The sequence below is a fragment of the Glycine soja genome, chromosome 11 (genome assembly GCF_004193775.1).
Source record: "Glycine soja cultivar W05 chromosome 11, ASM419377v2, whole genome shotgun sequence".
NCBI classification, from domain to species: domain Eukaryota; kingdom Viridiplantae; phylum Streptophyta; class Magnoliopsida; order Fabales; family Fabaceae; genus Glycine; species Glycine soja.
The window spans coordinates 41634353-41658657 of record NC_041012.1 but is presented as its reverse complement, the minus strand read 5'-3'; the positions used below and the strand labels follow the sequence as shown (position 1 = coordinate 41658657).

The 24305-nt window shown below is 33.3% G+C and overlaps 3 protein-coding genes across 3 annotated transcripts; 2 read left to right on the top strand and 1 right to left on the bottom strand.

Moving 5' to 3' along the window:
- Positions 1 to 2268: 2268 nt before the first annotated feature.
- On the top strand, positions 2269 to 5445 carry LOC114376706 (calmodulin-binding receptor kinase CaMRLK-like). The gene is made up of 2 exons (XM_028334946.1): positions 2269 to 3902; positions 4241 to 5445. The coding sequence occupies exons 1-2, from the start codon at positions 2324 to 2326 to the stop codon at positions 4882 to 4884; spliced, it is 2223 nt and encodes a 740-aa protein (XP_028190747.1). The 5' UTR covers positions 2269 to 2323; the 3' UTR covers positions 4885 to 5445.
- Positions 5446 to 8820: 3375 nt separating this feature from the next.
- LOC114376708 (O-fucosyltransferase 8-like) lies at positions 8821 to 13869 on the bottom strand. Its single transcript, XM_028334951.1, has 10 exons — positions 13310 to 13869; positions 12532 to 12618; positions 12314 to 12413; positions 12089 to 12159; positions 11709 to 11797; positions 11312 to 11432; positions 11086 to 11229; positions 9902 to 10233; positions 9546 to 9786; positions 8821 to 9190 (listed from the first exon to the last, which is right to left on the bottom strand). The coding sequence occupies exons 1-10, from the start codon at positions 13574 to 13576 to the stop codon at positions 8882 to 8884; spliced, it is 1761 nt and encodes a 586-aa protein (XP_028190752.1). The 5' UTR covers positions 13577 to 13869; the 3' UTR covers positions 8821 to 8881.
- A 3917-nt stretch (positions 13870 to 17786) lies between these two features.
- Positions 17787 to 22149, top strand: LOC114376709 (shaggy-related protein kinase eta-like). Its single transcript, XM_028334952.1, has 12 exons — positions 17787 to 17943; positions 18908 to 19000; positions 19090 to 19149; positions 19227 to 19499; positions 19583 to 19657; positions 19744 to 19800; positions 20254 to 20394; positions 20532 to 20582; positions 20675 to 20770; positions 20884 to 20967; positions 21132 to 21233; positions 21571 to 22149. The coding sequence occupies exons 1-12, from the start codon at positions 17929 to 17931 to the stop codon at positions 21664 to 21666; spliced, it is 1143 nt and encodes a 380-aa protein (XP_028190753.1). The 5' UTR covers positions 17787 to 17928; the 3' UTR covers positions 21667 to 22149.
- Positions 22150 to 24305: the final 2156 nt, after the last annotated feature.

The window sequence follows — 24305 nt, the reverse complement described above, 5'->3', positions numbered from 1 at the left end:
TCAGCTTTCAGGTAGGAGTGTAAGTTGTTATACTATTTTATAATGGCCCCAAATCCCAGTCTCTGAGTTCAATATTACATCCTAAGTCTGAGCTGTCATTCTCTTGGAATTCTAGTTTGGATGGTTGTGTATTAGGAATACCATCCACTTAATTTGCTCACCATAACGCTTCCAAACACAGTTTATTAACATTAAATTAATCTGCATATAATGGTAATAGAGAAAAGCCAAAAGCCACGTGCCAGAGCAGGTGAGATAACCACTAGCATCTGTCTGGAATTTGTGGAGCAAGCTACTTGCCAACTTCCAAATCCACTAGAATGCAACTTTGAACTACTTTACCTGTATGCATATCCTCTTTTGGTTTGTCTTAGTTTGACAAGTGGATCATGGGCATGTAATTTGTCATTTTGTGAAAGGGGATACTTTCTACTGATTCATTTTATGTATAATCTGCATTATGCTTCTTTTGAATTCCCTTCTAATATTTTGATCCAAAATGTATAAAAATCAAATAAGAAGAATATTTGGTGGGGGTATGAATTCTTGAAATATGTCATTTTGTAGTTCCAATATCCAACTGATCAGGGTTTGGTTTTGAACGGCAAAGAATTTAAAAATTTGAATAAGTGTGTCTACAAGGTGGTGGTCCTAAAAAATTAATTAAATCTATCTTTTTCTTAGCTGATGGTAACTTTTTGTGGCTTTTTTCTATTTTATTTATGTTTTTATAAATATTTGATTTTATGTATTGAAAATTAACTATCACAATTAATTGAACAACACATCTCACTAAATGTTACTCACCCTAACGATCTAATAAGCTTAGGTCAAATTGTTGTTCTTATTTATTTTTTTCCTTTAAGGGATAGGGTGGGAACTGGGAATTAATTTTGGGTGGGTGCCTTTTGCTTTTTCCTTACTAGTAGACATATTTCTTTCTGCAAATAACATTTGCAAATAAATTATATAGGTAATGTCTACCAATCAAGGGAGGCATAAAAAACAACCTTGTTGACCGATAAGAAGTGAGTGGAAGGAAGACTAGGCATTATTGAGACAAGGTCTTGGTAATTTGCATGTGGTTTGTTTTTCTTCAAGTAATTAGATGATGGAGAAGAATGTCCCGAACTGTGCTTGGCTCTTCCGGAAATTTGCCAGTCCTATTTTGTAGCATTTACTTGGCCATACCAATCAATTGGGTTTCTATAGCTATGGCAATCAATTGATTAGGCAAGGTTTAAACCAGCAAAACTAGCTTAGTCAAAAGAAAAATGAAGCACTCTTGACTCTAATAGTGCAATCAAACAATCATTGTTCTGTTATGATGATTCTATTTTCTTCACCTATGAATAATCCAAGAACCACTTTGTCAACTACTTGTTAGTTACAATGTAACCTTTTATTTATAGGGGAATTGTATACTCCAGGAAGTTAATTATGGCAGTATAATTTAATTCTTAGAAGAAAGGAAACCACATCATGACCCTCAGGACTGAAGACTTGACTCTGGTTGAATCTCGAGCATTCGCTGAACTAGGAATGGCTGTCAAAAACATAAATAGAATGAAGACGATCGAACTAAATTTCTTCTGGCTCTGCCTTCAGAACATCTTTTTTTTTTTTTAACCCAAAAATGGATTGTAGCCCATCCCTTGAAGTTTGCACTCTGCAACTTTTTCTAAATTTGAGTAGTCAATTTGCAGCACATTGCAGTGGCCAAGTAAACAACTACAATAAAAAAAAATTGAATACGTAGTATTTTATGCAAACAGAAGCAAGCCTACAAATAAGTTTTCAACCACAATAAAAAAAAAGTGGTATTTTCTGAACCAGTTGGTAGAAGCACAAACAAGGTGTTGTCAACTATGGTCTGGGATTAGAAAATTTATTGGCATTACATCATCTGCTCTGTTGAGCTTTCTAACCTTCTGAATCCAAAATTAAAGAACTAGGACCCCATCCTTTTCGGTCACCTTCAAATCTATTTGAATTCAGGACCATTAATATTTTATATCATATCAGAGACTCACTGTTTCCTTCTGAACCCCCACTTACAAAATACAAACACACACACACTTACTCATTAGTCTCCACAGCATAGCATTGGCCCCAGTAAATTTCACAAATTCACCATGGGCAATAGTGTCACAGAATAAACATTTGAAATTGAATGTAAAACAAACATAAAGTGACATTGACTGCCAAGCGGTGATCTCAAAACCTCTTCAACAGTCAACACCCATCGTACAAGTTCCATTAAATTGTTTTTCACCATCCATAATCACGCTCACGTGCCGTTAACTCCTCCGTCAACAAACACATGACGCCGTTCTTCCTACTTCACTACCACTATAACCGCGAACTATCCCACTTCACCAACAACTATATCCCACCCTCTGTCCCTTTTTTTTCTCTCTTCGCTTTCTTTCTTTCAATTCATACTCACCATTGGGGTATAATAGGGACACGACATTGTAACGGTGGAGTTAAGAAAATGAAGCCCTGCTGCACATTCTTCATTCTCCTTTCGCTAGTTGTTATTCTCGTTGAATCTTCATGCAAAAACGAAGACCATGAGCTGGTGTCAAAGGCGTTCCAATCTGTGTCTGGATTCAACTCTTCCTGGTTCGAAACAGGTTCTAATTGTTCAAATGCTGTGATTAAAGGGATAAATCTTTCGTCCAAAAACCTAAGTGGGAACATCTCCTGGAAGTATCTGAGGAACATGTCCAAGTTGGAGGTTCTAGATCTGTCTGGGAATTTTCTGCAAGGCCAAGTCCCAAATTGGTTCTGGAGAAGCTCAACCTTATTGGTAGTGAACCTTTCCAGCAACAGGTTCGGAGGGAGCATTCACCCGGCCACTTCCCAAAACAGTTCCTTTTCATCGCTGCAAAATCTCAATCTCTCACACAACAGGTTCACCAACCAGCTTCACCTCTCTGGTTTCTCAAATCTTAAAAGCCTCGACCTTTCGCACAACAACCTCGGAACCTTGCCTTCCGGGTTCCAAAACCTCACTACCAATCTACACCACCTCGATCTCTCCAACTGCAACATCAAAGGAAACGTAAAACCCATCTCCTCCCTCACCAAACTTTCATCCTTGGATTTATCAAACAACACGTTGAACGGTAGTTTCCCCTCTGACTTCCCTCCTCTGAACAACATCAAATTCTTGAACATCTCCCACAACAACTTCAAAGCCTCCACCACCTTAGACAGGTTCATAAAGTTCGGCAAATCAGCGTTCATTCACGCCGGCAACAACTTCAACTACTACAACGCATCAAAAACGCCAAAGCTTCGTTCAACTCCAACTCCAACCCCACCGCACCAACAGCCCCACCACATTCACGCGAAGAAGAAGAAGCGGCCAAAAGAAAAACAAAAGTCAAAACACAAAACCAGAACCATGATGATTGTGGCCTCGGCACTTGTTGTCGTTGTCGCGTTGTGCATGTGCTGGGTGTGGTGTTGCAGGAGGAAGAGGCAATTGGCGAAAAGGAGCAAGTGGGCGATCTCGAAGCCGGTCCCACTGAGCATGAAGATGATGGAAAAATCAGGACCGTTCGCGTTCGAGACCGAGTCAGGGACATCATGGGTTGCTGACCTCAAAGAACCCTCTTCCGCAGCCGTGGTCGTGTTCGAGAAGCCACTCATGAAACTCACCTTCGTCGACCTTCTCGCTGCCACGTCACACTTCGGAAAAGACTCTCTCCTCGCTCAGGGCAGGTGTGGGCCCGTTTATCGCGCTGTCTTACCCGGAGACATCCACGTGGCAATCAAGGTCCTCGAAAACGCCAGAGACGTCCATCATCATGAAGCTGTCGCTCTCTTCGTTGACATTTCCCAACTCAAACACCCCAATCTCTTGCCCCTCTCCGGTTACTGTATTGCAGGTACCGTAACAAAAACTCTTATCTTTTTTCATATGGTTCCAAAATTCTGATTTTTATCTGTGCACCAGTGTCCTTTGACTTAACCTACTCTAATTAATGCATTTCACGGGCTTTAATTTACTGTAACGTTTCCCTCGGTTAACCTATTGCGTAACCATTTTCACCTAAATCTAGCACTCGCTTTTATTACGTGTGAAAATAATCCATGCATGCACTTTCCAGACAAATTTGAAAACAATCTCCTCACTTGTTTTTCTTATGTAGTACATCTGTACATGAATTACGATTTGAACATTTTAATTTATTTGTTTATTTTGAATTATGATTATTATTATCAGGTAAGGAGAAGCTGGTGTTGTATGAGTTTATGTCGAACGGGGATTTAGGTAGGTGGTTGCAGGAGCTACCAACAGGGGAGACTAACGTGGAGGATTGGAGTGGTGACACGTGGGACATTATTCATAACGGCGCCGTTTCTCGAGCCTCACCCCCCGAAAAAATGGGGTGGTTAATACGGCACCGTATTGCGGTGGGTGTGGCGCGTGGATTAGCGTTTCTCCACCACGCGGGGTCGAGGCCCGTCGTGCACGGCCACCTGGTGACGTCGAACGTGCTTCTCGGCGACGACTTCGAGCCGCGGATCGCGGATTTCGGGTTTCGGAAACTCGGGCGAGAGAGCGCGGCGGCGAATTGTTCCACCGAGACGGACGTTTACTGTTTCGGGGTGGTGCTGATGGAGCTTCTGACGGGGAAGGCCGGCACGGCGGAGACGGTGGTTTGGGTGAGGAAGGCGGTGAGGGAGGGCCACGCGGTGAGGACGTTGGATGAGAGGCTTAAACTCGGCGGCGACTCGGAGAGTGAGATGGTGGAGAGTCTCCGAGTCGCCTATTTGTGTACGGCCGAGTCTCCGGGGAAGAGGCCCACCATGCAGCAAGTGTTGGGCCTTCTCAAAGATATTCACCCGAGTCATGGACTCGACTGAGTTCACTTCACTCGCTCAACTGAGTGCATGTTTCATTTACAGATGAAATTGTTGTGGCCAGCTTTGCAATGCAAATCAAACAGATAAAAGATAAAAGGAAAATGAAACCAAAAGCAAGACTTATCATCCTTTCACAAAAGTATTTTTTTATTTTATTTTTCACCTGATTTCCTCGGTCGCTTTTGAGTAATTCAATTCCTCTATGCATGTCACGTGGCAGTGGAGTTTTGGGTCGTGTTTTTTTTATTTTTAAAATTAAATATATATTTAGGATTATGATTGAAATGTAATGTATATACGAAAAGTTCAGGAAGAAAAGAAAAAGTGAAAAAGGTGGACAAAAAGAAGTGGGGTAGGAAGGGATGCTAGGGAAGCCTGAGATGAAGCAATGGAGTGTTCAGTTCAGTCAGTGTTGTTTGTTTAATGTGAAATTTCTTTTTTGTGATGAGCATGCATATTGCATAGTGCAGAGAATCCCACTTATTACTTGTCTCTTCTAAGAGGGACTTCCATCATTCTTATTCTTCATCTATTTTATTGTTTCTCATTCACTTTTTTCTATTTTGCTTTGTTTGCTTTTACTTTATTCTCTTGTTAATTTATTTCTCTTTAGTTTGGGAAAGAATATCCTCCCCAAAGAAACAATGAGGCAGATCATAGATGAGATAGATGCACCTATGCTAGCTTTTACATGTACCCACTTGCTACAAGGTAACGTGTTTGTTTTATTGAAACAAAGGGACCATGTGTGCGGTGTGCGATCGAGCATGATGGGGTCGTGGCACTGTGAGAGTCTCTCTCATTAGGTAAGGTGATGATCTTTATTTGTCAATATTGTACGCTAATTTCTGAGTGGGGTTGCGGTCAAGAATCAGTTGTGGCTTTCAAAAGTTGCGTATATACAGTTGTTACCATGATTAAGAGGTCGAGTACTGTTGAGTGATTTTGATGGAATATATCTCATTAAGGGGATCATTCAGACATTATTATTATGAACATGAGGAAATTAGAATAGTTCGTCCACCAACGAAGAAAATTCCATTAAAAAGGGATTTGATAATCCTACATTTAATCATTTCAGGTGTTAGCATTTGCATCACATTGATGATATAGTATTTAGCAGTAGATCGTTGAACTAGCATGCAGCTAGTTGGATTGGATAGTTTATGTCAAACTATTTTGACTCTTGTGACCATGAAATGATACTGTATATGTATAAAAGCTTACGGCGTTAACTACTGATCTAGAACTAGGGAATTTTCTGTACCACGTAACTTTGACACTGCTGCTTGTTTTCCTTAAAATAAATGCTCCCAATGACGGTTTGTAGTATGATTTGAATTCCAACAACGAATTCGATGGGTAACCTGTAGTTATTTTGATTAACAAATAATTAGGACAAACATGGAAGAATTTTGGTATCAGAATTTTCATTTGCATCAGAAAATAACTACTAGCTAGGAACATTTTGCACGTCACTATCCACTTTACTTTCAGGCTTCAGCTTCTTTAGTTGGCCAGCCAGATAGATTTCCTCGTCCTTAAAATGATTTTATATATTTCAAATAATAATTTTAAAGAGATAATGTGACGATAGCTGATAGGTCGGTGGTGGAAGGAGGAAGTAAGAGTATATGTCCAAATTTTTTATTCTTTACTTCCCTAACTCTTATAAAATGAATTTAACTTTTACATATGACAATGCCTTTATTTATTGAAAATTTTTCTTATTCGTTTACTTTTACATAAAATTCCCAGATTATCATTCAATTCTATCGAAATATTTTGTGGTTTGTGATGGATTTGGGATATACAATAGTTCCAAAAAATTAGAAGTAATAAATTAATTTCATGGGAAATTAATAAAATTTAAAGGAATTTATAAGACGTGAGAAGTGAGATTGAAGTTTGAAAAGGAGAAAATTAATTTGAGACTTTAGTTTAATTGAAATTTGATGTTTTTGTTTGTGTGTTTTGAGTAGAGATACTTTAATCAATTCAATTTGTAGAGTTTTTTTTTTAAAAAAAAAATTGAGAAGTTTAGGTATAGAAAAATTGCAGAGGGGACAAATTTTCTTGACTTTTAAAAATAGAAGAATTTAATGAAATAAAAAAAAATTAAAAGCTCAAAATTAATTACACACAGTTTATTAAAATTATATTAATTCAATAATTTAATATCTCCTCTTCACGAAAAGATCAATTATAAGTAATAAGTTTTTACACAAAAGAAACTCAAATCACAGATGAGAGTATTTTTGGTGGGAAAAAAATTAATGCTAATGTTTCTAAATTTCTTTCAGGCTACATACACTCATATATATCTGATACATTAAAGTGGAATGCTTCAGTTTTGGAGTTCTTTTGCCTTTTGCTTTATATGCATTTGTTTCCAAATATGCTACAAATCTAAGCCATCATGTCCACTTCACTATTTTTCTTAAAGAATTTCATGGGGTACAGCTACTTTTGACCTTAAGCAATGGAAAAACTCAGTGATGGTTTCGACTAAAGTTGGTTTCAGATATATATCAGATAAGATTTAGTTCAATATTTCGTCTTTGTTAGTGTGAGTTAAGCATCATATCCTTTATATATCTTTAAGGTGGAAACCGACACTAGAGAATAGAGATCATAGACTATAACAGTCAAAATACCTTGGCATGATGCTTCATATGAAGCAATTTTATGCTATTGAACTCACCCAACTTAAAGCATGTTTAGTTCAGCGTTTTTCCAGAGAAATTCAAGCCAATGCAGAAGCAAGATAATGTAGCTTCCATTCCATTTCTTTTCAAATTTTCTACGTGAAAATTTTAGCATGCTTGCATTTCAGAGGTTGAAACAAACACACATTTAAAATTTTAAATCATGGGCTACACCAACCCAAAACTTCCAAAAACACTCCAAATCAGTGTGTGCAACAGGCCCTAAACTTAATAATATACTGGATGACCCAAGTCCAACATGTTAATAATTAAGATTACTTCATCATTAGAATCCGAATAAGAGTTTAAAAAGTAACATGGCAGGTAATCAAACCTTAATGGTCCTAACCTAGACAGTTCAGAATGTGGCACCATAATTTCCAAATGCCAATCTATTTTGTCACGTAATCAAACCTTCGAAGTGATTTTTGTTAGGAGGCTAACCAATTGAATGGAGTTGTCCATGCTTTAGCAAAAATGGCTCCTAATTATCCTAGCTCCCAAGTTTTTTTGCAATATTTCTGAATGTATTGTTTACTTGATTACGAATGATAAAGCATGGTCCTATTTCTGTTAAAAAAAACAAACTAACATAGCAGGATAGCTATGGCCTTGTAAAATTAAACAAATTAAAAGTACAATTTAAAAAGCTGTAAAGCCCAAGAAGAAAAAAGAAAGAAAAAAAACAAATTAAAAAGCCGGAGATGAAGGAACCATGAAAATTATAGGATACAATATATTTTCGTGTTAAATTAACAAAGTTCCAATTTTATCCTTTTTTTAAAAAATATTATTTTTGTTCTGGTAAAATTATAATATGTCATTTTTAGTCTAGTTATTTGGATGAATTCCATTTTGTCCAAACTTACGTGACATTTTTTAATTTAAATTTTAAAATATAATTTGTAGAGATTAAATATCATCACAAATTATAAAAAATTACAAAAAATATAATATCATTTTTGGAGTTTAAAAACCATCACAAATTAAAAAAAATGCAAGATTTGAAACAATTTCAAATTTGACACCATATGTTATTTTTAACACATGATTACAATAATACTAACAACAAATTAGATAAATTTATCTGAATAAAAAAAAGATAAATAAAGATAAATAGAAATTTATTCTTTGAAACAAAAACAGTTTTATTTTTGTATATAGGATAGTGAATAAGATATGATACAGGAAAGGAAAGAAAGAAAAAAAAAAACAATGGCTAAAGAAATTCAATCTGAAAAGTGTTTTATGTTAACAAGTGTTCTGGTCTGCTAATGCAAGGACTAGAGCTAATGGTGTTTGCACATGCACTCAGGGCACCTGGGATTTCTATAAATGCTTCGGCCATAACTCCTAATGCCAGCCTTCTGAGATTCCCGAATCATCTTATTTACTCTGACTTCAAACCTGTTCCATCTTATGGTGTCATTCTCCCTCAAAATTGCGGCTAGCCTCGTCTTGTTTGGCCGCAATGTAGGAGCATGATCACCACCATAGTAGGTTCTGAATCCAGATACCAATGATGAAAGTTGGCTACCAGAGTCAGTCATAGCAAATACATCAGCACTTGCACATGCAATGAAATCCAAAGCAGCCAACTGCATTCACATCAAGTTAACATTATTAGTTATTGACATTAACAATATTGTCACAGATAAAAATCGTCGCTAATGAATTTCCCCTCGTTATAAATCAAGTGCCTATTTTTTTGTTTTAACCCTCCGGATCGATAGAATAAATGGATTATGACTAATTTAGAGTTCAACCGATAGGTAAATAAAGTGTCTATTTGATTTTGAACCTTAACTCGTACTTGGGTATACTTCAATAAAATCTTGTCAAGAACATGACTGAACCATGAACAGGGAATTAAGACCTGAATGAGAATTTTAAAAAAAAATGGTAGAATGAAATGGATTATTGTCAAAGATAAAAGATCTAATACCAAATTACCTGAGAAGAAAAATTCCTGAAAGGTTCCAGTTCATTGTATGTAAGCAGGGTTTCCTTTGTGATCACATTGGGATAAAGGCTGGTGAAGGGTTCCATTCTTGAGTTTCCCCCATAAATATGAGAACCAGCCAAGTAAATGTAAGTTTCGCGTTTGAAACCAAGACCTGCTAGAACAAGTGCTGCTTCTTCTGGTGTCAACGGACATCTTCCCAATTTTCTCAAATGCTTTGGAGAAATAGAGCTATAAACATCAATAGTACGTGCAAAAAATATTACTATATTAGAAGACTACAAGGATATGTAGCAATCAAATTCAAAACACCATGTTGAAAAGCATATAGTAGAAACATGCATACGTTGAATTCTTCTTCAAGCGCTCAAGAAACAAAGGGAAATGGCGTTCTCTATAGGCTTGTAGTTCCTTTCTCTCGTCTTCTCCACCTCCAAATTCACATAAGGAATAGGCCACCATATCTATTTCAAACCTCAGGTGCAAAGCAAGATATTTTGCTGAGCCCCTTTTAGCTTCATGATATTCATTGTTGCGGATGAACTTCCCCAGCAATTGAGTGTCTAACATGCTGCGTCGAGCACCATATTTTCTAATCCTTTGGATCAATAGCGAGCCAATTTGTTGAATTGTAGGCGCGAACTTCAAAGCATGGAAATTACATTTGCATCTTAACCTCTGCAAATGCAATTATTTCAAACATATATAAATGCATTCTAAACGAAGGCTAAATACCTTGAACCTTATAGAACATTTGACTTAACTACTATAGTATGAATATATGAAGAGTGAAGATCTGATGGAAACAACACTAACTGTTTAAGTGTTCTGATCTGATTACTGCATAATGAAAATGAAGAATATCTCTTCAAATGATAGTGTTTCGTGGGAAATAAAGAATATATGTCACCGCTGTTGCTTTATTAAAGCTTCTGTTTAAATGAAGTACATGTGTGAAAAAGATAGTGTTGTGCACAAGGGGGCAATCTTAAAAATGTTTTGGCCCAAGTATCTAAAAGAAATTCTCATAAGGGTTTGCATTATCCATGCTTATGAAATTTCAGAAGGGACTACTTTAACCTCAATTTCCTTTAAATTAAAGTCAGGCCTTAATGGGTAACAATTAAATATTTGATCGTAACAAAAGGATGCATATTTATATGGTTGTTTGGCTAAACAGCTTAATTAAGTGCTAATTAACTAAGTGTTCATCATATAAGTAATTATGCATAAGTTGTTTCTGTAAAAGAAGAGGAAATAAAGAAATAATTTTCATCTAAGTTGTAAATTGTTTTCATAAGTTATTCTGAAGAGTTTATTGAAATAAGCTAAAACCAGCTTAAGAGTATAAGTTCAAATAAACTAGTCCTAAGTGTTTATGTCATAAGATAAGTTCAAATAAACTATAAAGTATGTAGTAAACCAGTAACAGTCCTATTAACAACTGAATATTGAATATAAGGCAAACTTCTTATAAAGTAGAAACCTATTTAAAACTAGACAACCGAGGTAAGTAGGTAACTGTATGACCTGAATTTCAGAAGGCATTGGATCAAAACCTAGTCGATTTCCATATCCCAGGAAGTGAACAACTCCATTTCTCAAAAGAAGAGGAAGCACAACTTTAATATAGTCTGCAGGTGTGGCCTCCTTGGCAAGATCTGCATCTGTAATCTAAAATGCAAGGTGTTTATTGGAAGTTGTTATAACAAGTACTATCTGTCTTCTCAAGTACATCTCATAAAATATTACAAACCTGGCTGCCAATTGCTTCTACATCCAGAGATTTCATATGAGGTGGAAGTTCCTTCTCAATCTTGATGTCATCCTTCAAGATATTCATGAAATACTCCTCCTGGTATATATCTCCAAACTGGCTGCATTTTTTTAATTAAATATTTAATAAATTGTTGAATCATTCAATTGAAATTACAATCTGTCAATGAGGTGTATGTCATCAAATAGTACTGCAACTCAAGATTTTGATAATCGAGGTAATTGAACTATTCAAATAACATTTATTAATGTTTCAGCATTCACATCCAAATCAACACTGGTGAACAGATGAAAACTTTTACTGTATAAAAAGAAGTAAAACAAGACCTGTATAAGTGAAAAGTTCAGTTACTACTTTAGTACTGAACACATCATACCTTGGATCCTTCCATACGTTGCTGTAAAGAAACTTTGGAATAACTAAGGTTGCATTAAGGAGAGATGCCACAGCAACAGCATTGCAAATCTGTAATCACTATAGTAGTCTCATTACTTCCTTTATTGGATATACCAAACAAAAGCATGTCAAAAAGAAAGGATAAAAGATCATATAAGAATCAACTACGTGCTTGATATCCATTATCTAAAATGACACAGCAATAGCATTATGTCAGTGGGAGACTTAATTTGTTTTTTAAGACCAACCCCTCCTTTTCTATTCCACGATTATGGATTATTTGTATTTGTATTCTTCAAGTAATGTGCAATGTTGATATTTGAATGTCGGAAATGATATGAATTAACTGCCACTACTTACAGCAACTCGTTGTTGATTAAGACCTCCATTTGCACTGACTAAGATGTAGCCATTATTTTGCACAGGCTTCCCTGTCACAGATTATAAACTGGTTACAGAGTAGTGTACTAGGCAAATAATTTTTCGATAATAAGTAGCTGATATAATAGTATAAGAAATAAATACATATTAAATGTTTTTCATGTTATATAAAATCAATCAATGCATAGGAAAAAAATCACATACTGGGATTGGTTTGAGTTTTTCTTTCTGAACAAGGTTTCCATAAAGATGCCTGCCGAAATGTTTCCACCCATAAATTGGATGACTCTTGCTTGAACTCCTTCTGTAGTAGCAAAAGCTCAGAATATTAGATAGAGATGAACTTCAAATATAATACAGTATCTAAATACTAAAAAAATTATCTAAAAACATGCATATCAATCTGCAAATTTGTTCCTAACCTCTGCAAGAGCACTGGAAGCCAAGTTTAGAAGCCGTTCATACATATATACTGGCGATCGTTTGCTGTAGATGTAGGAATCTCTACCCTTTTCATTGAAATATACGTTAGTTATCCTATGCCAATCGGCAAATATCAACGCAAAATATCACATAAATTTTAAGTACAAGGTAAATTGAATTCTACTGATCTGAGACGTGCATCCCTAGCTTATGATAATCTATGTTCAAATATTCAGAAACATCACATCCAAAATATAGATAAATAGTCTGTAACTTCCACTAGCAGAAATCAAAACTGTACATTCATCATGGCTAGAAACTTTGAATCACAATTGACATCAAAGTACGTCTAGATTTAATAGATAAGTATACCGAGAAAAAGACTACTTGCTATAATAAAGATTAAATACTAATTCACTATTAATAACCACACCCTGACATGAGTATGATAAATAGGATATATATGAACGCATTTAGGATGCGTTTGGATGAACTTTTCCATAAACTCTTATAGAAGAAGAAAATAAGAAAGAATAACGAAAGAAATTTCTTCATAAACTAAAATTAGTTTATGTAAAAGTTCTTTCATGTTAGCTTCTCCAAAAGCTTATTAACTTATACAAGCTAGTTTTAGATTATGAAAAAATTATTTCATTTCTTTCTTATTTCTTCTTTTGTAAGTACTGATGGAAAAGTTTAATATATTAAATCTCTAAAATGATTTGCAGATATGAATTCAAGGAGGGTGCTAATAGGCAATAGATGATGTACTTGTACCTGAAACACAATTGAATTATTTGAGGCTGTACTGGGTTGAAGATTTGTGAACTCAAAATAAGAGATGATAAGAGAGTCAAGAAGAAAAAGGCAACCCAACAATCCAAACATCACAACAATGGCCCTGATGTGCTTTTTCCCTACATAGAGCCCCCTACAGTAACTGCATTTTGAAGAATCACTTTTCAGGCCATGAAGCAACAAAGTTTTGGAATGCCAACCCTGAAACTCTGGACGCAGACTTTTATGAGACCCTTGTTTCCCCATTACACTACTACGGTACTACCTATTATCAACTTAAAGTAGCTAAAACTTATGAGTTTAACTATTCACAAGGGCCTCATGCATATCTTTTTCCCATAAAAAGATAGAAAATGGTAACTAAAACAAGAACAAAGGGACTCTAAGAAGCCTAAAAAAGTCTATGTTTCTGGTGTCTTGCTGACTCTGATGGCTTCCAAAACCGAACCACCAATCCATTAGAATTCTTCAAGTTTGGTGGCAATAAGAAATTAGGCAAAAGAGTGGCGCTTTCTGGTATGTTTCCAAGTGAAGCGAAGAAGTAGGTGATTGAGATATGCAGCTGAGAAAGTAGCAGATGAATGAGTGAAATCCAAGCAAAAGATGTAAACTCAACTATGCATTGAGAACTTACCTTATGGAATAAGAATGAGCATATTTATATGGAACAACAACTTCCCACCAAACACAACACTGACGTACAACAGGTGTTGGGGTGGTACAGTTTCAGCTTCCAGATTTTCCAATTCCATCTTTGTCAAGCAAAGGAGTGAAAGTACCAACAACAAACTTTTCTTTTTATTTTTTTCATTTCTATTCTGAATTGAGTTTTCTTTCAACAAACATGGCTTGCTTATGTTACTTGTATGGTCTGGCGGGTCTTTTTACACAATCCATGTTCCATTGAAAACCATTACACTTGATTCTGAATCATTTAATTTGTTTTTATCAAGAGCTTGGTCTTCGAATCTCTAGCCTTTTTTAATCTATTCTAATTATTTGAACAAAGCAGACAAATTTTAAATTACTCAAGTAATTATCCTGAGAGAAACTCTTTTGAACTTGTCTGACAAGTAGCAACACACTTTATTAGATTAAAAATAAATCTATTATTTTTTTAAAGTGAAAAATAAGCTATTCTTATTTCTTTATTTTAAAAAATAAATCAAATCATTTTAGCAGTAAGTTTGTTTGTAGCATTTTATTTAAAATGCCATTTCTCAATTTTAAAAATACCTAGATTTAAACTTTTTCGTATTTTATTTTAATTTGGTAGCTCCGTAAGTAACTTTTCTTAACAATTATTTCAAATTAATAAGAACAGTTTGGATGATAAAATGTTTAATTGTATGCCTTAAACAATAACTTTCCTAGAAAATGCGTTGTATTTTTTAAAAAAAAATAATTAAAACGAGGCAAAAGCCTATAACTGTTTTGCGCTTTGCTAATAATAAAAATAAAATAAACAAAGGCTTTTTTATTTAGGAAAAATAAAGGCTTCTTAAAGATTTGTTGAAGTTTCATTACGAAAAATCTGTTGAAGGTTAAATGATACACGCGTGGATAGAAAGTAGTTAGATTAGATCTTAGATGTGTGCAAAGTTGCTAAGGTCAAATTTGCATAACCCTTTTTTATTGGTTTTTTGTTAAAAAAAAATGCATAACATAAGTATTGCTTTGGGACTAGGCCCCTCCTTGGTAAAAAATAAAAAATTATTGCATTAAAGGGGAATTTCCTCAGTGTGTAAAGTTTGAATTGCAATCGTACTCATACTCTAATATTTTAGGTGGGATATTTGTGGATTGAATTAGTTTAACTTTAAAGAGAAAAATTATTTAATTTAATTATTTTAGTTTTGTTAATTTATCATTTAATTATTTATTTTAAACATTTAATCTGATTCGATTTCATCTAATTTAAAGTGATTTGGATTGGATTGATTTTTTTGTTTTAATCTTACTTTTAATTTCTTTTAGAAAATACTAAATAAAAGGTAAGATATATGGTAAATATAATAAAAAAATAATTTCAAATATCAAATATTTTATTTATATGTCATTATATAATTAATAATAAAATATTTGTTAACTCAAATAATTACTAAAAATTTCTTTAATTAAATATATTTCATAAAAAGATATAAGTTATGTGATAATTTATAAATATATAAGAAATAAAAATAAAAATGAGTGATATTATAAACTTATGGAAACATGTATAAGTTCAATTTAGATCAGTTTCTAAAATTAAATTTGAAATTCAATCCAATTCAATAAAAATTTTGATTTTCCAATTTTTTTATTTGTTTGGTTTTTGATTTTTTTTTTTGGATTAAGATAATTTAGATATTTTTTTAATCAATTCAACCCCTAATTTTAGATATTTTTTTAATCAGCATAATTTAAACCTTTAGCTTATTGGTTGAATAAGGAGATATCATGTAAACTTTGACATTTGGACGGATTACATAATTAATCTTTAGTCCAAAATTTAGTTCATCTTCTTTTCCTAAGAATATATTATGTGAAGATCAAACTTATGTCATGTTGATACTTTTTTGAATACTATATTTGATGTATGATTAAATAATTGTTGGTTATTAAATTTTCATTATTATTAATTATTATTAACAAATAGATAAATAGTTAACGACTTATACTAAAATAATTTTGCCAAGCATGCGTTTGGATAGTTTTTTTTTTAAAGAGGTATTGAATTTATTTAAAGAGTTCAATTGATTTTGTTTAATACCTGCTTATATATCAAACAAAAAAAAATTAAAATATTTAGTATTTTTGTAGAATATATAAATGACCTTATTTATATTAACATTATGTTCATTTTAGATCCTTTCAAGTAATTAAGGTTTTAGATTTTTTTTAACATTATTAAGAATAAATTTTTTATTAAAGATGATCAATTATATTTTAGATTTTTTTGATGAATATTAATAATTCATAAAATTAATATATTCCTTACATTTGACAAAAAAAACCTCATTGTGATAAGAATTTTTCAACAAGACCGTAAAATTCAATTTTATATATTTAGTAATAAATTTTTCATAAAATTTTTAAATAAGAACATTTGTAAATGATAAATTTTTTATGAATTTATTAATGATAAAAAATTAAAATATGCTTTATTTCAATTTCCATGCAATTAAAAATTTCTGAAAATTTGAAATTACAAATCTAAAAATAGAGGGTAAAAGTTGTCTCATCTATAGAATTTAAACTACTTTATATTTTTTTTTTTATAAAAAAACTACTATATTTATTAATACCACGAATTTAAACTTGAGCATGGTTTGAATTGAACGAAATTTAAATCCGAAACAAATCTTGACAGGTGCATTAGAGTATCTTTAGTGACTATTCTTCCCACCAGTACTTATGCCAAGAATAAGACAAGATATTCGCAGTAGAAAATCCGATCTTGTAGAAGAATTCTCAATATTCTAACTTTTTCAATAAAAAGTCAATAATGCTTAAGAAAAAGTGAAAAAAAAAAACAATTGAAAAAAATAAAATGAAACTCACAAAAAAAATGTTTTCAAAACCCAAAGTGAAATCTATTGGAGAAAAAAATAAGAAAAATCTTAACGTACATGCAAGGCTATGCTGATTTTAATGTACATGTAATAGTGTGTGATGTATGAGAAGTATTTTAAGATCTCAAAATAAAATATTACGATAAAGATGTTATTAATAATTTCTTGTTTAACTTTTTATTTTTATTTTATCTAAATAACAACAAACACTAAATTCCCGAAATTCTTCCTTGTAAATAATAAGGGTGAATGGCCATATGATATTATTCATCAGTATCAATAGATCTTTTAGTAAATCTTTTTTTGAAAGAAGATCTTTTAGTAATTTATTCTGCTATTTTTTTCAACTTGAATCTCAAGATCTTTTATACAAGTTTGTTGAGTTTCTACTGAAGTCCGAGCAGTTATGAGTGAATATGTTGGGACAACTTTCATGATTTATATTAACACATTTTTAAGATTTCAGAACTTAATTTCTGATTCTTCAAATTAATTGCAAGGCTGTAAGGCTGTGGCTCTTTTTTTTATAGAAATATTTACTAAAATACTATGTATTTCCCCCCCAAAAAAAAAAAGCCTTTAAAAATTGCAAATATTGAAAAAATGATCAGGCTGATGTTTGAAACTGAACCTAATTATCATTGTATGGAATAATCATTTTGGGCCCTCAATTCATTGAGAGGCATTCGCCGACGCTAAAATGATAAAGTGAAAAACAGGAAACTCAAACAAAGCATCATTATTATTCATTACAGTACCTTCTTTATTATTATTATTATTTAGTTAAGCACCCCTAATGATTGTGATTAATAGCAAGGTCTTCCTAATCTGCAAAGTTAGTCAAGAAAAGTGCGAAAAGTCCAAAGGAAAAATAAATAAAATAAAAAGAAGCCAGGAAAGAAAGGAGTGGAAAAAGGAGAGCTGTAATCACATGGACTTGTCTTTCTCTTACCATTTTCTTCTTTCCTTCACATTTTCTCTCTCACCATTCTCTTCTTCTTCTCCCTTTCTTAGATTCTCCCTTTTTTCTCTTTACCCTCCGCCATGGCTGAGGATAAGGTACTTTTCCGGCAAAAAAGGAAAAAAAATCCTCTCTTTTTAGCCTTGTTGTTATGCTGATTGTTTTGTTGGTTAGAAAGTTGAGTGACCCCGAAATGGGAGAGTTGAAAATGTCTTTGGGGTTTTTGTAGTTGTTATGAGGGTGAAGCTAAAATTATGTGGGATGTCTAATTTTTGTTTCTCTATTTCTTTTTTTTTTTCCTTCCTTAGTTGACAAAGGGGATATTAAGGTTTCTAATTGGGAAAATTGTTTTTTTTTCTTCTTCTAAAATCTGGTCTTTGAGGTTAACGCTAAAGACCCTTTTAGCGCATTTACGTGTTGATCTATGGTTTTCTGTGAAGTCTAATTTTTTTCCCCCTTCTATATTTCTGGATAGAGGTTCTGAACTGGGTTTTGTGCCGAGTTGAAGATTTATTTGTTGGTGACACACTTGTATCATAAATCTGATGATGCTTCTTGTAGTTGTAGTCCTATGCTGATGTTGGACTCTCAACAATTCGGTTTTTTGTTTGTCATGAACTTAGGATTATTTGCTAGTTATTTACCGGATTTTTTTTTTCTGATTCTGATCAAAGTATTTTTTTTTCCAGATTTTTGTACTCTGCTGCTAGCTGTTGCTTTGTTTGAATTTATTTTAGCCACATAACACGTTGTGTTCCGATCAGTTCTTACTTTCAACATTTTCAATTGAAGTTTGTCCTCTCAACATAGTGCTGCTATAGTTAATGGTTTCTTGTCTTTAATTTTTTTAGCAGCTTATTTCCTCCACTGGATTTCTGCAATATTATCCTTAAGTTGCTTAGCTGATTTTTTCCATGTTATATCTTACACTTGACTTTTGAGTTATTAGATGTGCTGTTGAAATGTGATGTCTTTACCTAGTGTTTTTTATATGTCTGCCAATTTTGTGAAAGTTAAAATTCTAATATTTCATATACCTTGTTAACATTTCTATCTTACCAGGAGATGTCTTCCTCTGTCACCAATGGCGATGATTCTCTCACTGGCCACATCATATCTACAACTATTGGAGGCAAAAATGGGGAACCCAAACAGGTATTATATTATTACTCTTATTTTGAATTATTTGTTGGGTCATTTATCCTGGATTGCAAGTTTAATGTCTGGTACAATCATTCTTGTAGACTATTAGTTACATGGCTGAACGGGTTGTAGGAACTGGATCATTTGGAATTGTTTTCCAGGTATGCTGATAACCTAATCCTAGGTTCATTATTCTTGCTGTCTCCACCACATGCTGATATTTTGTTTTCTCACTTAGGCAAAATGTTTGGAAACTGGGGAAGCAGTGGCCATTAAAAAGGTTTTACAAGACAGAAGATACAAGAATCGTGAACTACAGTTAATGCGTGTTTTGGATCATCCAAATGTCATCTCTCTGAAGCATTGTTTCTTTTCAACTACAAGTACAGATGAGCTTTTTCTTAATTTGGTGATGGAATATGTTCCAGAGTCCATGTATAGAGTCATTAAGCACTATACCAATGCTAATCAAAGAATGCCAATCATCTATGTAAAACTTTACATGTACCAGGTATGCATCATACTTTCTGGTATTCATAAATATCTCTGATTTGTTTGCTTGATGCCTGATAAAAGTTCGTGGCATGCATGCAGATTTTCAGGGGATTGGCTTATATCCACACTGTTCCCAAAGTTTGCCACAGAGACTTGAAGCCTCAAAATATACTGGTTTGTTTATATGTTGTTGAATATAGTCAGATTCATTCTTAAAAAGTACTCAATATGAGTTTGATGTCATTCTGTTTACATTCCAGGTGGATCCTCTTACACACCAAGTGAAGCTATGTGATTTTGGAAGTGCAAAAGTTCTAGTAGGTCTTATTTTGCTTTGGTATGCTTAGTTTTATGTCCATCTTTTCCATACACCATTATCTTTTGTATTGACAAAGTAATAACTTAGAATGTCAACCAATAACCCATCAATGGCCGTAAAGTTTTGACAGTTTAGATGAAGCAGGTCTAATTTTTACTGTTTTAGATATCTTGTTCTGCTCAACATCAAGCTGTGGAGCTCTCTGTTTTTCCTTTTTTTCAAGATTTATATCATACCAGTGTAAAACAATATTTTTTTGGAGGTTTTTATCATGTTCTGTATGCATTCAACTTGGGTTTTAGTGGGTGGGTGGGGGGGGTGGGGGGGGTGCGGTGGGACTACTACAGTACTACTCATCTTACAATATCCAATAAATTGATTTCACTTTGCCCCCCTCCCTCTTTACTGACAGAATGTTTCTTGTTCTAACCTTCAGATTTTGTCTCATCAGGTAAAAGGTGAAGCTAATATATCATACATATGTTCACGATTCTATCGTGCTCCAGAACTTATATTTGGCGCCACAGAGTATACAAGTTCAATTGATATTTGGTCAGCTGGCTGTGTCCTTGCTGAACTTCTTTTGGGCCAGGTTTGTGTCATTGATTTGTTTTCATGAATTATTATTATTACTATGTACTATTATATGAATCTACCACAAAATGAAGTAAATGTTCTCTTAATTATTTTCCACCCTTGTGTTATCTGAAACAATTTAAACTTTTGCAGCCATTATTCCCTGGCGAAAATGCAGTAGACCAGCTTGTACATATTATAAAGGTGCAATTGATGTTAACATGTATTTTATGTTTGTTTTCATGCCATCCTTGTCATCATAATTTATAAGTCACCTTTATAAAATTGTATTATAGGTGCTTGGCACACCCACTCGAGAGGAAGTACGCTGTATGAATCCCAATTACAATGACTTTAGGTTTCCACAGATAAAAGCACACCCATGGCACAAGGTATATAATTTTATCTACTTTCAGACAATTGGTTTTTCTGATGATTAAAATGTAATTAGCATGAAATGATGAAAACATTCCTGGACATTCTAACACATCAAAATTCTGTGTAGATATTCCACAAAAAGATGCCTCCAGAAGCAATTGATCTTGCATCCCGGCTTTTGCAATACTCCCCAAGTCTCCGATGCACTGCGGTTAGTGTGGTTGCATTTTTTTTTTTCCACTTTCTGTATTCCAACTAATTTAGTATTACATTATTTGACATCACCTTATGATTCTCCTGAATTTAATTAATCAATGAGTGTTCTATAGAAATACTAGCACAGCAATTTGAAAAGAGTCTTTTTTTGTTATGCAGCTTGAAGCATGTGCACATCCTTTCTTTGATGAACTTCGAGAACCCAATGCTCGCCTGCCAAATGGTCGTCCATTTCCTCCTTTATTTAACTTCAAGCAGGAAGTAAGTCCTTAAATTATCTTTCTTCATCAAATTTGTGCTTTGGCAGTAAACTATTTGTACAGAATTTCAAAATTAGGAATAAAATTGATACTGTTTTTAAAAAAGGTTTAAATAAGTCTAGAGGCCTGAGAAAGGTCCCCAGATCCATTTTCTTAGCTTTATATCTGTCTGGTTGATTTTAAGTGTCTGTCTTTGTGTGTTTGTCTATTTGAGTACACAAAGCAATGCATTGAAAAATAATATACATGCACTGTGTTCCTTTTTATGATCCTTATAAACATCCTAGCTAAAAATCATAAATGATGGACTACTATATTGTAATTCTCTCTGTTTCCAGTTATCCGAAGCTTCTCCAGAGCTTGTGAACAAAGTGATACCTGACCACATGAAGCGGCAAATAGGGCTGCAATTTGTTCGTCCGGCAGGATCATGATGATAAGCTTAGAGGGGGCATAGTGTATACTAGTTGATAAGTTAAACAAAAGTGGCGCCATTATTTTTGTCTAATTTAGCATGTTCTGTGGCCTGACCAGTGTAGTTTCAAGCTGAACCTGGACTGAGACTTGGGGTGCTGGATGGCTGCAGTTGATCCATCAAAATATGTATACCTTTTGATTCTCTGTTGCTACTGATGGATCTTATTTCCTCAGGCAAAATAGCCTTTGTTTATTGTAAACGTCTACATGTCATATAGTAGTTAAGTATACTTGGCCTGAAATGGTCAGAACTTAGATTGCTTCTGTAAGGGGAAAACCAAAGCCTTAGCTGGAAGGAGGGGAGGGTCCACACAGAGTTTTGATGCGGGGTTGTTGGGTTCGGTTTCCTCTTATTAATGTAATGTGCCTGATTTGTAATGTTGTTGACCAGTTCCTTTCCTTGTGAAATGTAATTGTGCTATCTTATCTGTTTTCTTTAATGCTGCTTTCTCATGTTCCACATTTCATTTCGATGCTAACAGTGCTCATAAGTTTTTATGTTGATATTATATATAATTGATTTTGTTGGTCATGGGTTCGAATCCGGAAACAGCCTCTTTGCATATGCAAGGGTAAGGCTGCGTACAACATCCTTCCCTCATACCTTCGCATAGCGAAGAGCCTCTGGGCAATGGGTACGAAGATGAAGATTATATATAATTGATTTTAAAATTGGTTCCAGACAATGAGTGACTTTGTTTAAATTTATTGAGAGAAAAAGTTCTTTTTTAAACAAAAGTATTTTCATATATTTGGCCTTTTAAACTGTGATGGTAACTGAGTTTTTTTTATCAGTTGTTGATGTAGAATAATGAGTAAGGGAACCGGAGGTTTATTTTTTTGAATAATGAGTAACATCATGAACTGGTTTCATATCTCAAAATCTCATTTTGAATCAGAATAACCTGCATAAATCATTAAACCTAGACCAATGGTTTTAGATTGGCATTTGACAAAGAATAAACAGATGATCATATTAAGATAAATCAAGTTTAGATTTTTGTTTCCAATTTTACTTTTGCTTTACTTCTAACGGTCATTTAACTTTGTTTATGCAGACAGTGTTTGCAATTGATTTGCATTCTTGTGACCTGAAATGAGTGTTGTCCGTGTGTGCTCAATCCAGTTATCTTACGCTTGGGGAAAGGATTCAAGAGTTTATGAAGGTGAAAGGGTTAGTCTACGGGGAAAGGATTCATAATACGTTGATGTTTGGTGTGGTAGTCTACGGGGTACAATAGTTGGGATGAAGGTGAAAAATCAATTAAGTTTTACAAATATGCTACATGGTTTGCATTGATATCTTAGCATTTTTAGCAGCAAAAGAATTATGCAGGGACACACAGTGCTATATATAATTTTTTTGTGAGTGGAGGTTCTTTATGTAATTTTATAATAAAAGAACATTTTTATAATTGTCACATCCAAACAAGTTAAGAATCACTTTTAATAAAAAAAGTGCTTTTTATAATTATAACCAAACACAAAATCATTTCTGCTCACTTAAAAATAAATCACTTTTTTTAAGTACTTATTCAAGCCGACCCCATATATGAAGTTTTTCTTACAATTTGAGTTTAACTCGAGTCATGTAATCTATGAAGTAACTATGTAAATCCATATGGTTTTATTGCGTTCCTTTAAACTTACACAAGACTACTCAGCTGAATTGGTAAGGATTTTGCACATGCATTCTCTTCAAGTCTTGCATGATGAAAACTTCAATTATTGTAATTGGACGTATCCCCAAGCATATTTAGGGTGAGTAGTTGTCTGGTACGAAAGGCTTACGATCACAAATAAGGTGCTTGGAAAATAGGTTTTTAAAATACTTTTAAAAACAATTATTTGTTCATAATTATGTTGAACTAACGCAATTAAACGTTATGTAGAATTTTAAACATTTTGTTTGATGATCATATAATAAAAAAGAATAATTTTTTTATGGCTAATTTTGGGTGATTTTCAATATAAAGAATATATATATTTAACAAATTTTCTTAACTTCATATGATGTGTGCTTATGAAAACCATTGACAACTCTTAAAAATATATATGTGCATATAAGATTATAAGTTTAGCTAAATTAAATTGAATTATTATTTAAAATTTCAATTTAAATATAATAAAAACATTATTTTTATTTCAATTCACACAATTTACATTAAATTAAATTAGTTTACAAACATCTCTACTATTTTTTTTGTTCAACCACTAGTTATATATGTACATATCTATTATTTGAGAGATTATTACAAACAAATTAATAACATATTTGATTACATGTCATATGAGATTAATTGAAACCATATAATCTAAGATCTTTCAATAATTTGTCTTGCTAAGTTCACATGTAAATCAATTATTAATGTGTTTAGATAACTACTGGAATTAATTCTGTGTCCCAAAATTAAGATACAAAATTAAAAAAAAAAGTAAAAATGATTATTTATTGTTTTGACATTTTACGGAACCTATGAGAAAATTGAATCTAATTCTTACACTGTCATCTTTAATTATTCATCTCATCTCCTAATATAATATTGTTATAATATAATTATAAACAGAACTACCTATGACCTATCATATCATATGT

Bases quoted from the DNA above. Each gene is read 5' to 3' on its own strand.
- LOC114376706 (XM_028334946.1), top strand. From the start codon at position 2,324: ATGACGCCGTTCTTCCTACTTCACTACCACTATAACCGCGAACTATCC. The intron at 3,903-4,240 runs GTACCGTAACAA...TATTATTATCAG, and splicing joins CTCCGGTTACTGTATTGCAG to GTAAGGAGAAGCTGGTGTTG.
- LOC114376709 (XM_028334952.1), top strand. The intron at 19,801-20,253 runs GTAGGTCTTATT...TTGTCTCATCAG, and splicing joins TTGGAAGTGCAAAAGTTCTA to GTAAAAGGTGAAGCTAATAT. The intron at 20,395-20,531 runs GTTTGTGTCATT...AAACTTTTGCAG, and splicing joins CTGAACTTCTTTTGGGCCAG to CCATTATTCCCTGGCGAAAA.
- LOC114376708 (XM_028334951.1), bottom strand. From the start codon at position 13,576: ATGGGGAAACAAGGGTCTCATAAAAGTCTGCGTCCAGAGTTTCAGGGT. The intron at 10,234-11,085 runs GTCATACAGTTA...TTGCATTTGCAG, and splicing joins CAATGCCTTCTGAAATTCAG to AGGTTAAGATGCAAATGTAA. The intron at 9,787-9,901 runs GTATGCATGTTT...TGATGTTTATAG, and splicing joins CGCTTGAAGAAGAATTCAAC to CTCTATTTCTCCAAAGCATT.